This window comes from Scylla paramamosain, chromosome 5, assembly GCF_035594125.1.
Source record: "Scylla paramamosain isolate STU-SP2022 chromosome 5, ASM3559412v1, whole genome shotgun sequence".
Classification (NCBI taxonomy): Eukaryota; Metazoa; Arthropoda; class Malacostraca; order Decapoda; family Portunidae; genus Scylla; species Scylla paramamosain.
In genome coordinates, this window is record NC_087155.1 from 2,185,775 (window position 1) to 2,202,090 (window position 16,316).

The window sequence follows — 16,316 nt, forward strand, 5'->3', positions numbered from 1 at the left end:
CATAATTAATGGCTTATAAGACACATGGACTCAATAAGACGCACCTCAGTTTGGGCAGGCATAAAAAAAAAAGGTAAGTAAACAGGTTTAAGCTCTGAATATGAAGTGAAGGGTTTCACCTGACATTTGAAACCCTCTTATATGTATTCAGATCCTTATTAGATCTCAATATTTTACATTTAAAAAACCTTAATATTTGCTAGGACCTACCAACACCAGTACTTAGACTAATCCTGCTGTGAGATGTAAACAAATGTAGCATAGACAGTGACATTGTCAGAGGCCAGATTGTAATAAAGTTTGTACATCACATTTTTTTATCATCATTCTACACATGATCCTAGTTGTATATTTTAGTACATTTTCAAAGCATAAGGATGTGTGAAAACAGATTCACCTTATTCTCTACAATGTATTTTTATTTGAAATATTCAGTACAAACCATCACCATAAGTCGCCCTACTTCATGACACTCTCTTCACTTATAAAATCATTTATTTTGTTAGGTAGTAAGCTATTTTTTAAGAATGCAATAGTTTCTCATTAGCTTCAAGTTTTGTTGAACATGTATGCAAGGTAAGAATCTTAAAAGATAGGTACAATTCCAGTTGTATGGAGGTGTGTCTTACCTCAAGGAATAATGGCATCATACTAAGAAGCGCAGTGAATCCTGCAGTTGTCACCAGGTTTGGTTTACAACCAACTGCAAGTTTGTTTTGGTACATGAAATGTAAGAGTCATCACCTAATTTCTTCCTGACTGGTGTTATTTTATGTGAATTACTAGTAAGTATGACCTGTTATGCATTGTTATCTTGTAAAAAAGAGTTGTTTTTGTGGTATAGAATTGATCATCACTTTGTTTATGTATGTGAAGATGTTTTGGGATTTGATCTAAGGGCCACTGTTGCCACAGACTTACCACTGGCCACTGTCCCAAAGCTGAACCTTGGTCTTATAAGATGCAGGCTCATTTTCTGAGACATTTTTGGGGGAGAAAAAAGGTGCGTTTTATGCCATCAAAAACAATATTTTGTTCATTCGTAGATATCATTTGCAAGACTTCCAAAATAATGTTAATGATTGCATACATATTTTAAACATTTGCAACATGCATTCTGGAGCCAGTTCCCACCCAGTCCTTCTCACCACCTCTCCCACCACACTGCTCTTCTCCACTCAGTGTTATTACTCCACATCCACAGGCCATCACTAGCAGACCTCTTGGGTGGTTTCCAAGACCCCAGCTTGGCCTTCAAGACACTTAACCATACCAGGGTCTTCCTCCAGCAGCTCACCAGAATATAACTGGATAACTTGCCTGCTGCCAGTACCTCCAGGCCTCTAGAGGTTGTGGCACCACAGCCTGCACAGCCCCTCAAATCCCCAACAAGAACAAGAACACAACAGGATAGTGGGAGTGATGGCTTCAAGACACACTGCCACTGTACAGGGCAGCTGTTACTCTTGTACATCATGTGCTGCTTACAAGACTGTGCCTAAAAATCTGAGAGGAAAAAGTAAAAGCTCACAGGACTGGTTGACGAGACAGCTAAATGACCCTTATGTGAAGTTGACCAAGCAACATCAGCGCAGGTGAGCCTCAGCCCTCTCTTTTACCCCTTCCTTTCCCACATTAGCCATCTTCCCACTCCCTCCCCAGGAAGATCCCTATGATCATTAGCCAATGCAAGACACTGCAATAGAGTGACAGTGTATACCTGTTTTTTGGGGCCACTTCTTGGTAAATATATTGATCATGATAATTTTTCAGACTGAGATAAATTTTTTTACTGCTCAAAATATTATGCTTTTTCAAAAGGAGATAGTGACATTGAATAATCTTAGCTATAGCAGCTCCTCATGAAGCAGCTAAATTATGTGGATATTGGTGATGAATACATACTGTACAATATGGGTGTGAGGGTTGTTTTAGGGTCACTCACAGTTACATTAGTGACGTGATCCATCGTACACTGCGTCACAAATTGTAAGTCCATGCTGACAGGGTTTACTTGGAGAGATATAGTGTGATGCATGTGTTCGTATGTTTGTTTCCAGTATGTAATGATGCATGCTCTCTTGCATCTCTTTTGTTCAGCAAATGAGAACTGTACTTTTAATGACATTAGAATGTCGTTAAATGTCACTTACTTCCAGGCAATGCATCATTTATTTTCAGCCAGTCACCATGTGTATATGTTGCAGCCACAGCAGTCAGCTAGTTACCCACAAGGGTACTCAGTGTCACAATGGCAACTGAGTGTAGTGCACACAAATTTAAATACTTGGATTTTATCATGCAGTTCCATAAGCAAGGCATACAATTCTTAAGATTGCACAGTGTTTTGCCAAAATTAGTTGAGTGCTGAACAATCGATGGCACCAGTACCCTTTGAGGATGAGGAAGAGGAGGTCTGCAAACCACACCTTGGACTCTTTATTTTTTCTATTAAGGTTTAGGTCTGGTTATGTTAGGTTAATGTCCTTAACCCATAAACTGCAACATTTATCATATGATGAACAGCATGTAACTGTGACTTACATCATATGATATGAAGGCTCTTTTTAATCTTGGCAGCCTGTATTTTGCACCCATATGTCTTGAAATGATGTTTGGCAACTCAGAGTGAGCGAGCCCACACTCTCTCTCTCTCTCTCTCTCTCTCTCTCTCTCTCTCTCTCTCTCTCTCTCTCTCTCTCTCTCTCTCTCTCTCTCTCTCTCTCTCTCTCTCTCTCTCTCTCTCTCTCTCTCTCTCTCTCTCTCTCTCTCTCTCTCTCTCTCTCTCACTTCCATGTGTGTGTGTGTGTGTGTGTGTGTGTGTATTTACCTAGTTGTGTTTACCTAGTTGTGGTGTATGGGAGAGGAGTAATCTCATAGTACCCTGTCCCTATATCTATCAGTTTGGTTTTAAAAGCACTGACAGTTTCGGCATTGACAACGTCTTCACTGAGTTCATTCCATTTGTTCTCATTTTAGTGAGGAAAACTATACTTCTTAATGTCTCTTCTACAGTTAACTTTCTTCAACTTCTTGCTGTGACCCCTTGTACTCTGTGTGTCTAAATTTATAAAAACTTTCTTTCTTCACATTTTCCATACCATTTATCATTCTATAGATGTTTATTAAATCTCCTCTCTCTCTCCTATTTTCAAGGGTAGGAATTTCCAACATTCTTAATCTCTCTTCATAGGTCAATTTACTCAACTCTGAAACCATCTTAGTGACTGCTCTTTTTGCTTTTTCTAATTTTATAATATTCCTCTTTGTATGATGAGACCACACCACTGCTGCATATTCCAGTCTTAGTCTTATCATGGAAATCAACAACTTTTTATCATTTCTTCTTCCAAATATGAGTGCCATTCTTATTCTTTTTAACAATTTCACTGTCTCCAGTAATTTTATCAATGTGTCAAATTTTCAGTAACTGTTACTCCCAAATCTACTTCCTCTTTTGACTTCTTTAACTTCACACCATCCATATCATAATAATATTGTATTCTTTTCTTACTCTTACCAAACTCCATTACTTTGCATTTACTCAAATGGAATTCCATTTGCCAAGATTCACTCCATCTATTTATCTTATTTAAATCATTTACATTATCTATCCTTCTCATCAGTTTAGCATCATCTGCAAATAAGTTCATATAACTATCTGTTTCTTCATTTATGTCGTTCACATATATTACAAACTTTATTGGTCCTAAAACTGACCCCTGTGGGACACCACTAGTTACTTTTAGCCAAGATGAATTCTGGTCTTGTATTACAGTTCTCATCTCTCTATCATCCAGATAATCCTCCATTCACTCCAGCTGTCTTCCTCCAAATTTTCCATAATTTTTTAATCTTCCTTAGCAATCTTTGGGATGTACTTTGCTTTCTTCAAGTCTAAGTAGACACCATCCACCCATCCGTCTCTCTCCTGCACAATATTAACTATCCTTGAATGAAAGGACAGTAAGTTTATGGAGCATGATCTTCCCCTTTTAAATCCAAATTGACAATTTACTAAAACTTCATCTTTTTCCAAGTGTTCCATCCATCTTTCCTTTATTGTTCTTTCACATAATTTTCCTTCAGGAGGAGGCAGTAGACACCTGCTAAAACAATAATTACTCCCAGTGAGGTCTAAAGCACTGGATCAGGGGGTACTGTGAACTTATCATTAAACCTAGCTGTGATCTCACTGAACTTTTCCTTTTGTGTCTCACAACACAAGGGGGCAGTCACAGCCTGCCCTATAAAGACAACTCTCTTCCTCCACACAAAACTACAAGCACCTAATAACACACACAACCTTCACTCAAAATTTCAAAATTCATGGCAACTCCTACACCAGCTTTGGAGTCCTCATCTGGGGAGGGGACCACAAATGTCCCCTGGTTGGACTGCTCTGCTGATGACGACCCTAAGTATCTTGACACCCCCTCAATTTTTTCTTCATTTACTTCTGCAACATTTGTGATCTAAGATCTAATTTTCAATCTGTAGAACACCACCTCTCCTCTTCTAAACCTCATCTTCTTTTCCTCACTGAAATTCAGGTGCCTGAGGCAACTGACAGTAGATCTTTTTCTGTTCCCTCCTACTTTCTCTATCCTCATTTTCAATCCAAAGCTGGATGTTGCATTTATGTGCACAACAATTTAACCTGCTCTCATGTCCATGCTCTTGAATCTTCCGAGTTTTCCACTATCTGGCTACGACTACAGAGTCACTCTCAAACTAAATTTATCTGTGCTGTACATTTCTCACCTAACTCCTCTGACTATAAGAAATTCTTTGACTACTTAATTTCCAAAGTGGAGCACATTCTGACACTCTTCCCTTTTTGCAGAGATCTCCATTTTTGGAGACTTCAGTGTTCACCATCAGCTTTGGCTTTCCTCTCCCTTCACTGACCATCCTGGTGAACTAGCCTTCAACTTTGCTATCCTCCACGACCTAGAGCAATTGGTGCAACACCCTACTTGTATTTCTGACCATCTTGGAGATATGCCCAACATTCTTGACTTCTTCCTGACCTCTAATCCTTCTATTTATGCTGTCGCCCTCTCTATTCCATTGAGCTCCTCCGATCACAGTCTCATATCTGTATCTTGTCCTATCACTCCAATCCCTCCTTAGGATCCCCCTAAGCAAAGGTGCCTCTGGCATTTTGCCTCTGCTAGTTGGGGGGACCTGAGGAGGTATTTTGCTGATTCTCCTTGGAATGACTACTGCTTCTGTGTCAGAGACCCGTCTTTGTGTGCTGAATGCATAACAGAGGTGATAGTGTCTGGCATGGAGGCATACATTCCTCTCTCTTTTTCTCGGACTAAACCTTCCAAACCTTGGTTGAACACAGCTTGTTCTCGTGCTATACATGATAGAGAGGTGGCCCACAAAAGGTACTTAGGCCTTCCATCACCAGAATCTCATGCACTTTATATTTCTGTCTGGAACCATGCCAAGTCTGTTCTCCATCTAGTCAAAAACTCCTTCATTAATAGAAAGTGTCAAAATCTTTCAAGATCAAACTACCCTCATGACTCTCTGACATCTAGCCAAAAATATCTCCTGGCATCTAGCCAAAAATATCTTCAATAACTTTGCTTCTTCTTCTTCTTTCCCTCCTTTATTTCAACCAGATAGCACCACTACCATCACATCTATTTCTAAAGCTGAACTCTTTGCTCAAACCTTTGCTAAAAACTCTACCTTGAACGATTCTGGGCTTGTTCCTCCCTCTCCTCCACCCTCTAACTACTTCATGCTACCTATTAAAATTCTTCGCAATGATGTTTTCCATGCCCTTGCTGGCCTAAACCCTCAAAAGGCTTATGGACCTGATGGGATCCCTCCTATTGTTCTCTGAAACTGTGCCTCCGTGCTTGCACCTTGCCCGGTCAAACTCTTTCAGCACTGTCTGTCAACATCTACCTTTCCTTCTTGCTGAAAGTTTGCCTACATTCAGCCTGTTCCTAAAAAGGGTGACCGTTCTCCCTCAAACTACTGTCCTATTGCTTTAATTTCCTGCCTATCTAAAGTTTTTTAATCTATCCTCAACAGGAAGATACTTAAACATCTGTCACTTCACAAACTTCTATCTGATTGCCAGTATGGGTTCCGTCAAAGCCGCTCTACTGGTGATCCTCTGGCTTTCCTTACTGAGTCTTGGTCATCCTCTTTTAGAGATTTTGGTGAAACTTTTGCTGTTGCCTTGGACATATCAAAAGCTCCTGATAGAGTCTGGCACAAAGTCTTGATTTCCAAATTACCCCCCTATGGCTTCTATCTTTCTCTCAAGTTTCCTTTCTGACCGTTCTATTGCTGCTGTGGTAGACGGTCACTGTTCTTCTCCTAAATCTATTAACAGTGGTGTTCCTCAGGGCTCTGTCCTGTCACCCACTCTCTTCTTGTTATTCATCAATGACCTTGTAAACCAAATTTCCTACCCTGTCCACTCCTACGCTGATGATACCATCCTGCACTTTTCCATGTCTTTTTATAGACGTCCAACCCTTCAGGAGGTAAACATTTCAATCAGGGAAGCCACAGAATGCCTGACTTGTGATCTTTCTAAAATTTCTGATTGGGGCAGAGCAAACTTGGTATTGTTCAATGCCTCAAAAACTCAATTCCTCCATCTATCAACTCAACACTACCTTCCAGACAGCTATCTCCTCTTCTTTAGTGACACTCATCTGTCCCCCTCTTCTACACTGAACATCCTCGGTCTGTCCTTTACTTATAATCTGAACTGGAAACTTCACATCTCATCTCTAGCTAAAACAGCTTCTATGAAGTTAGGTGTTCTGAGATGTCTCTGCCAGTTTTCTCATCCCCCAGCTGCTAACTCTGTACAAGGGCCTTATCCGTCCATGTATGGAGTATGCTTCACATGTCTGGGGAGGTTCCACTCATGCCGCTCTTCTAGACAGGGTGGAATAAAAAAGTTTTCGTCTCATCAACTCCTCTCCTCTAACTGACTGTCTTCAGCCTTTCTCATCGCCGCAATGTTGCATCTCTAGCTGTCTTCTACCGCTATTTTCATGCTAACTGCTCTTCTGATCTTGCTAACTGCATGCTTCCCCTCCTTCCACAGCCTTGCTGCACAAGACTCTTCTTTCTCTCACCCCTATTCTGTCCACCTCTCTAATGCAAGAGTTAACCATTATACTCAATTATTGATCCCTTTCTTTGGTAAACTCTGGAACTCCCTGTCTGCTTCTGTATTTCCACCTTCCTATGAATTGAATTCCTTCAAGAGGGAGGTTTCAAGACACTTATCCTTCAATTTTTTTACTTTTCTGGGACTGGCATCTCGGTGGGCTTTTTTTTTTTATTGGATTTTCGTTGCCCTTGGCCAGTGTCCCTCCTACATAAAAAAAAAAAAAAAAACACTATTCAAGGACACTGGTCTTCAATATCTTGTTTGGTACTCCATCTGGATCAGATGCTTCAATTACTTCAAGTTTTTCCATCATCTTAAGTATTTCCTCATAACTGACTGGGACTGCACTCGGTATATATCTCACCAACTTATCCCTTCCAGCATCAAACTCCCCTTCCACAGTAAATAACAATCTGAAACTATTGTTCATAACATCCACCATGTCCTGTTTGGGTTCATTTATACACTTATCTATTATATCTCTTTTGTAGTTTCTTTTCTCCATTCTTATTATCTCAATGTACTTGTTTCTAGCATCAGTATATTCCTCCCATATGCTCTCAGTTTTCCTCTTCTTCCATCTATTCCAAGCATTTGATTTACAATTTGTAGTTTCTTTGCATTATGTATTGAACCATTCTTTACCCTTTCTACATCTCACTCCTCCTTTAGGTACAAATTTCTCCACAGCAGAATTATATTTCCTTATAAATTCATCTCATTTTCTGGAACATCTACATCTTCAAAGTCTTTCCAGCCCATGGCAACAAACTACTTTCTTAATTTTTCAAAATCATCTTTACTATATTTAAATCTTCTTACCTTATAATTTTCATCAGTGATTAATTACATTTTCATTTTTCAAATTAAATTCCATCAACATGTGATCACTTTTACCTAGAGGGCTATCATAGTGTATTGTTTCAATAATTTCCATGTCCTTGGTAAACACTAAATCAAGTCTTGATGGTTTATCTCTTCCACTAAATCTTATATCACAGTCTACCCACTGAGTCATCAAGTTTTCTACTGTTCAGGTTAACAGTCTATTACTCCATGAGGTCTCACTTCTAGTAGTTGTCAGTGTTTCCCACTTTATCTCCTTACAACTAAAATCACCAACAATAACTATATCACTACTTTCCATCACTATCTTTTCAAGACCTTTTAACACATCTACCAACGTCTCTTCGTGCTCTTCTTTTTGCCAAGCATTGGTCACAGGTGGCACATACACTCCTACATAATTCATTATCCTTTCTTTTCCACTTCTAATCATCACTTGTAGAATTTCAGACTTGTCTTCACTTTTTATTACCCTCTCCATTTCAACACACTTCAGAATGATCACTCCCCCCTCCTCCTTGTCACTTCTGTTTTTCACCCATAAATCATATTTACCAGTGTCAGGAGTTCCCCATTCATTTTTCCATTTTGTCTCACATAATACAGCAACATCTGGTGAGGTTCTGTTTAATAACTCATTTAATTCCATCTTTGTTGACATTAATCCATTTACATTAGTATAACATACTGTTTGATGTACCATTTCTTTATTCTCATGTCTCTTACTCTTCAGAAAAACTTCTCTTTTTGTTGTTTGTCTTTTTGTTTAGCCTCATCTATCAGCTCCTTTTGCTTCAACCTTTCAATCTCATCCATATCCCTGTTTATCCATACATTTTTATATTCTTCATCTCCAGACAACCTCCAAGACCCACTAATTACCTCTTCTGCTTGTACCTACATTGCAAACTTTGTGTGTTTGTGTGTGTGTGTGTGTGTGTGTGTCAGATATACACACAGCTCTGCAACACACACTTACACACACACACACACACACACACACACACACACACACACACACACACACACACACACACACACACACACACACACTGCACCCAAATCAGGCAGTTAAAAAATTAAAGACCTGTTGTTGTTTGAGATCCCTTACCACTCCTCGTACTCTCCTTTTGTCTTATCCCACAGGCATTGTCCATGATGCTTCCTGTGTTGTGGTTCCATCATGGCAAGCATGGAAGTGCCTCTCACTGCATCACCGCCTCATGATCATTGAGAGCATGGACACAGACGCTGAGGTGCGGCGCCTCTCCCCCATCACCCTCATTGCCAACACAAACCACTTTTTTTTTTTATCTTGTCCTTATAAATCTATTTACCAGATTGTCAATTCCACATGGGATTTTTTGTGAGTGTTACTAATGCCTCCTCCTCCTCCTCCTCCTCCAGGCCCTAGTGGGTACGTGGACCTCCTCAATGGACAGATGGACAGAGGCTGGTGTGCTGGCTACATGTATCAGGAGCAAATCTCAACCTTCTTCTCCGTTGTGGCAACAGGGATGACATATGAGATGGCCATGACCAGCACACCCCTTCAGGTACTGCTGTGGTGCTTGTAATGGTGTTGTAGTGGTTGTAATGGTGGTAGTAGTAATAGTAGACAGTGATTGTAGCTATGGTAATAGTAGTTGTAGTAATTTTCAGTGGTATAATAATAATAGTAATTGGAGATAAACAGCAGGCAATTTACACCAATCTTTTTGACGCATAACCTAACATCATTTAACCCAGCCTAACCTCACAACCTAGCACAATCTCACCCAACATTAAGCCAACCTAATCTAACTTAACCCAATCAATTATTATTTCAGGAGCTGCATCTCTAACCTAACCTCACCACACTGACCCTCCACTCACATCACATCTTCAGGTGCTACGTCTGCACCTGCCACACAGTCCATCCTCTGAGGCCGTTGTCCTGCTCATCTTCCCAAAGCCTCAGCGTTATGACACCTATGTGGATGGTGTCTTTGTTCCCCCAGCCAACCTCAACACCTCTGCAGCCGGCTACAAGCTGTTGCCTGAGAACCCCACCCATCCTCAGGCTTTCCTTCCCATGTTGGACAATGTAAGGGATGGCTGTGTGCTGTGTTGTGTTGTGTCGTGTTGTGTTTGGAATGTAAGGAATGACTGTGTGTTGTGTTGTGTAGGGAATATAAGGAATGGCTGTGTGTTGTTTTGTGTTGTTTGAGGCACTGGAGCTCTGTACTTTGCCCTGTCAGTTTGGGGCAAAGGACCAACTGCTCTGCCTTGTCTCTTCCTGCTGGTAACAGAACAACCACTCAGCCTTGTCTCTTCCTGTCAGTTTTGTCATGCCTCCCTATCTGTTTAGTTTTGTCATGCCTCTCACTGTCAGTTTTGTTATGCCTTTCTCAATTTTGTCATGTCCCCATGTCAGTTTTGTTGTGCCTCCCTGTCAGTTTTGTCATGCCTCCCTCTCAGTCTTGTCATGTCTCTCCATGTCAGTTTTGTCATGCCTCCCTCTCAGTCTTGTCATGTCTCTCCATGTCAGTTTTGTCAGGCCTCCCTGTCAGTCTTGTCATGTCTCTCCCTGTCAGTTTTGTCATAGCTCTCCCTGATAGTTTTAGGCAAGGGAAACACTATTATGCCATGCCTGTCTCTGTCGCCACCTCTCCAGCTCACCCAGACCCTCCCCTGCAGGCAATGGGGACCAGCTTCTTCCAGCGCAGTGCTAAGTTGGTCCATGTGGTGCTGTGTGAAGGCCGCATCCTTGACATCAAGACCACACCCATGATCACCCTCACCAGTGGCCTCATGGTGAAGGAAGATGAATTTTATGAGCAGAACTTGGTGTTGAATCTGGCCAGCCTGTTTGAGGTATCCCCAAACAACATCAGGGTCATCAGTGTTATGCAGGAGCTCTCCAAGAGACAGCAGGGAAGGCTGGAGGTGGGCACAGTGAGGATGCATGTTGGGTCTGGTCTGTGTTGAGTCTGACTGTGGTGGGTGCAGCTGTGTTCAGTGTGGCTGTGTTGAGTCTGGCTTTGTTGGATCTGTGTGTTGTGCATGGCAGTGTTGGTCTGTGTGTTATGTGTGACCATGTTGTTTGTGGCTGTTGGGTGTGGCTGTGTTTGGTGTGGCTGTCTGGGCTGCCTGGTCTCCCTTACTAGTAGAAGCTCAACATGCAAGACTTATTCTCAAATGTTTGGGAGTCTCAACTAATTGGAGATCTAATGGAATTTATCTGAGTTTTCAAGGTAATTTTTATGACACTTGTGATAGGGAATGATCTCACCATGAAAGGGCAGGATTAAACCAGTTTATGCTGTGAGGCTTTGCTGTGGAAGTATGTGGACAGCTGTGGTGTGCCTAAGCTCTTGGGATGTAGCAGGGTGGTCCACAAGACTGTCCCATTACACTAGGAGCCAACGGAGCTAAGAGTGTGAGTGATGTGTGCAGGAGTGTGTGGTGCTTTGTGTGGGCCATCCTGTGTGGGATTGCCAGCCTGGTATATAGATAGATAGATAGTGGTAGTTTAACAAGGACTGTGCCAAATGAATGGGAAAGTTGCCTATGAGATTCTTACTATTCATTATATCTGAAAATAATTACTAAAGAGAACAAAATGTTTAAGAATACAACTTAAATTTACTTAGGCTGAAGTGGCCAGTGCTCACACTACAAGCCTGAATGGTGAGGAGGAGGAGGGAGCAATTGGTGGGGAGGAAGGCAGTGTTGTCATTCTGGATGCCAAGCTGTTCTGCAAGCAGCAGGAGAAGGAGGTGGCAGAGAAGATCAAGGAGAGCCTGGCAGTGACTGAGTATGCCAAGCCATCCAGTGCATTGGTGCTGAGTGGTGTGTCCAGCAGTGTGGTGCAGTACACAGTGTTTGAAATGCAGCTGTCCTTTACTGTGCTGGATACAGAGGTGTGTGTGTAGTTGTAGTATACAGGGACTAAGCTACACACCTCTGGTTCTGTCTCCTCCTTTATTCATCCATCAGTTTATGTACATTTCTTGCCTCTCTCACCTTTGTTTTTCTACTTGTGATAAACAGGGGCTGGGCTACATTCCTTATCCCATCTCTGTATTCATTCAGTTCTTGTGTGTGTGTGTGTGTGTGTGTGTGTGTGTGTGTGTGTGTGTGTGTTTACCTAGTTGTATTTACCTAGTTGTGAAATACAGGACAAGATCCACACTAGGCTTGTGCCGTCCCGTCTCCATATCGACTTTTATCTAGATTTTCTTTAAATTTATGAATTGTCTTTGCACATACAGTCTCATCCTTAAGTTCATTCCACACTGTTATACTTCTGTGTGGGAAGCTATGTTTCTTGATGTCTCTTCTGCAAACACTCCTATTCAGTCTCCTTCCATGTCCTCTTGTGTCTCTAGTATCTGGTATCAAGAGGTCTTCTCTGTCCGACTTTTCCATTCTTTCCAGTATTCTATATATATAGCTATCAAATCACCTCTTTCCCTCTTTTTTTCTAGTGTAGTCAGGCCCAACCTCTTCAACCTTTCCTCATAACTATACTCTCTTAAGCTTGCAAAGATTTTAGTTGCAGCTCTGGATTCTTTCTAACTTTCTTGTATCCTTTTTCAAACTTCGACCACACTGATGCTGTGTACTCCAATCTCAGACGTATCATCGTTGTTATCAGTTTTTTATCATACCTTCATCAATATAGGAGAATGCTATCTTGATGTTTTTCAGCAGTTTATATGTTTCTCCTATAATTTTTGTTTATGTGCTTCCAAAATGATAAATTATCAGTAATAATTACTCCTAGGTCTTTTTCTTCTGATCTTATAGAGATTTCCTCATTCCCTAAGTAATAGTTGCCAACTGGTCTTTTCACACTTTTTCCAAACATCATCACACTACATTTTTTAGCATTAAACTCCATGTTCCACCTCATTAACCCTTCATTAATCTTAATTAATTCTTGATTTAAAGCATTGCAATCCTCTTCATTTGTTACTTTCCTCATAATCTTAGCATCATGAGTGAAAATGTTCATGTAACTTTCTACACCTTCTGTCACATCGTTTACATAAACTGTGAACAAAATAGCCACTCGTTACTGTTCTCCAGTTCGACCTGCTGCCTTTAATTACTGTCCTCATTTCTCTGTTTGTCAAAAAGTCAGTCATCCACTTTAACAGTGATCCACTGAGTCCTCCAGTTTTTTCCAATTTCCATATTAGTCTTCTGTGTGGAACTTTATTGAATGCTTTTCTCAGATCTAAGTATATGCAGTTGGCCCATCCATCTCTCTCTGGCACTATATCTATTACTCTTGAGTAGAAATATATAAAATTTGTGACATAAGATCTCCCTTTTCTGAAACCAAACTGTTTCTCTGTTATCACCTTGTTGTCTTCTAGGTATTTCACCCATCTGTTCTTGATAATCTTTTCACAAATCTTTGCCACCACACTTGTGAGTGATACAGGTCTATAATTTAATGGATCTTCTTTACTTCCAGTCTTGTGGATTGGGGTAATATCTGCCCATTTCCAGTCTATGGGTACTCTACCTTTTACCAGGGGGGTGCTAATTATATTGTGCAACACTGAGACTAATTGTGAGCTATGCTCTTTTAAAATCCAACTGGAGACACCATCAGGACCCATTGCTTTCCTTACATCCAGGTCTTCCAACATATTCTTTACTTCATCTACTGATGTTTTAATCTCCTTTAGGTCGGTCCCTTTTTCTAATGCTGTCCTCTCATCTCTGAAATAATTTTCCTTAGTAGACACAGAGTGGAAGTATCTGTTAAACACTTCAGCTACCTCTTCTGGGTTATCCACTATCTCTTCTCCAGCTTCTAAAGTGCTTATTTCATCTTTACTCTTTAATTTTCCATTAATGAATTTATAAAATAATTTTGGCTGGTCTTTACATTTCTCCACAACATTCTTTTCAAAATTTTTCTGCTCATCTCTGCGAGTTTTAAGAAATTCGTTCCTCTTCCTTATATAATTGTTCCACAGGTCCAGTCTCCTGTTTTTCTTCCACTTGTTCCATGCTTTTTCTCTCTCCAATCTAGGTGTTGCACATCTCCTGTTGTACCAATCCTTTTTGAAAAGGTTCTCTGTTGATCTTTTGGGTACCCATTTCTCTACTCCCTTATTATAAATGTCCAGGAAAGCTGTCCACTTTTCCTCTATGTCCTCCTTTTGAATAACCATGTTCCAATTCACTTCACTGAAATACTTCCTAAGTTGTCCTAAGTTAGTCTTGCTGTAGTTTAGCCATTCTCTTCTGTGGTCCTCTTTTCTTATACTGAGCTTATTATCCATAGCTGTGAACTGAATCAGCTCATGATCACTTTTTCCTATTGGGTTTATGTATTTAAGGTCTTCTACTATTTCTTGTTTCTAGGTGGAAATTAGATTGGGCCTTGAAGGTGCTTCATTTCATCTAAATCTTGTGTCATCTGTAACCCATTGTGTCAGGACATTTTCAATAGCCAGGTCTAGTAGCTTGTTCCCCCCATGATGGCTCACTGCCTTCCGTGGTCCAATTCTCCTAAGATATCTCTTTACAGTTAAAGTCCCCCATCAGGACTATATCGTCATTTTCCTCAAATAACTCCTTGTGTCCTTGTGTCCTCAAGCATTTTGTTATATTCATCCTCTCTCCAAGAGTTGGAATAGGGGGGAACATAAGTCACCACAATGTTACAGTATCTTACAATATTCTGTCTTAAGTTTATTTTCAATACTTCTGCCTCCTCCACCCCATATGTGACAGATTCCACTAATAAATCCTTCCTAATTAGAAGCATCACACCTCCTCCCTGTTTATTTTTTCTATTTCTCATCCAGAGGTTGTATTTTCCTTCACCAATATTTAATATATCCCTTCACTTGCCAATTTAATTTCAACAATTCCCATGATGTCCGGTTTCTCCTCTTTTAATTTCTTCGATCTCTCCAGTTAGCTCTTTTTCTTCTTGTAATGTCCCCACTAATTTTTCCACACATGTCTTTTCCTTCTTTTCTCTTTCAGTCCACTGAGGTGTATACTCTTCCTTCAGACCGAATACCACGACAGTTTTTTCTTATCCTCAGTTTCTCTCACCAAGTTTTCTTTGTTTTATAACTTGAACAACTTTTTCTGTTAGCTTTTTTGTTGTTTGCCTTTGTTTGTTCCTCCACAATTTTCCTAAAATCTATCTTTTCTTTCTCTTGTTCTTTCTTCCAATTTTCCTGTTTTACGTTTAACTCTTCCACTTTGCCTTCATATTCTATTGCTTTCTTTTCATATAAGGTTTGTTTTTTATGTAGACACCTGCCGAAACGATAATTACTCCCAGTGAGATCTAAAGCACTGTTCAGGGGGTGCTGTGAACTTATCATTAAACCCAGCTGTGACCTCACTGAATGTTTCCCTTTGTGTCTCACAACACAAGGGGCAGTCACAGCCTGCCCTCTAAAGACAACTCTCTTCCTCCACACAAAACTACAAGCACCTAATAACACACACACCCTTCACTCTAAAATTTTTAAAATTATCATGGCAACTCTTACACCAGCCTCGGAGTCCCCATCTGGGGAGGGGACCATAAATGTCCCCAGGTCGGACTGCCTTTCTGTCGACGACCCTAAGTGTCTTGACACCCCCCTCAACTTTTTCTTCATTAACTTCTGCAACATTCGTGGTCTAAGATCTAATTTTCAATCTGTAGAACACCACCTCTCCTCTTCTAAACCTCATCTTCTTTTCCTCACTGAAACTCAGGTGTCTGAGGCAACTGACAGTAGCCCCTTTTCTGTTTCCTCCTACTTTCTCTATCCTCATTTTCGATCCAAAGCTGGATGCTGCGTTTATGTGCGCAATGACTTAACTAGCTCTCGTGCCCACGCTCTTGAATCTTCCGAGTTTCCAACCATCTGGCTACGACTACAGAGTCACTCTCATACTAAATTTATCTGTGCTGTATACCTCTCTCCTAACTCCTCTGACTATAAGAAATTCTTTGACTACTTAACTTCCAAAGTGGAGCACATTCTGACCCTCTTCCCTTTTGCAGAGATCTCCATTCTTGGAGATTTCAATGTTCACCACCAGCTTTGGCTTTCCTCTCCTTTCACTGACCATCCTGGTGAACTAGCCTACAACTTTGCTATCCTCCATGACCTAGAGCAATTGGTGCAACACCCTACTCGCATTCCTGACCGTCTTGGAGATACGCACAACATTCTTGTCTTTTTCCTGACCTCTAATCCTTCTGCTTATGCTGTCACCCTTTCTTCTCCGTTGGGCTTCTCTGATCACAATCTCATATCTTTATCTTGTCCTATCACTCCAA

At 40.7% G+C, this 16,316-nt stretch overlaps 1 protein-coding gene across 1 annotated transcript in view; it reads left to right on the plus strand.

Annotated features, from left to right (window-relative positions):
• LOC135100371 (uncharacterized) overlaps positions 1–16,316 on the plus strand; it is a 51,131-nt gene that overhangs the window by 22,946 nt on the left and 11,869 nt on the right. Inside the window, exons 6-11 of the mRNA XM_064003191.1 lie at positions 609–785; positions 1,205–1,595; positions 9,419–9,567; positions 9,900–10,097; positions 10,691–10,939; positions 11,647–11,916. Of these exons, the coding sequence (XP_063859261.1) occupies positions 9,454–9,567; positions 9,900–10,097; positions 10,691–10,939; positions 11,647–11,916 (831 nt within the window). The 5' untranslated portion in view covers positions 609–785; positions 1,205–1,595; positions 9,419–9,453. The remainder of the gene's footprint in view (positions 1–608; positions 786–1,204; positions 1,596–9,418; positions 9,568–9,899; positions 10,098–10,690; positions 10,940–11,646; positions 11,917–16,316) is intronic.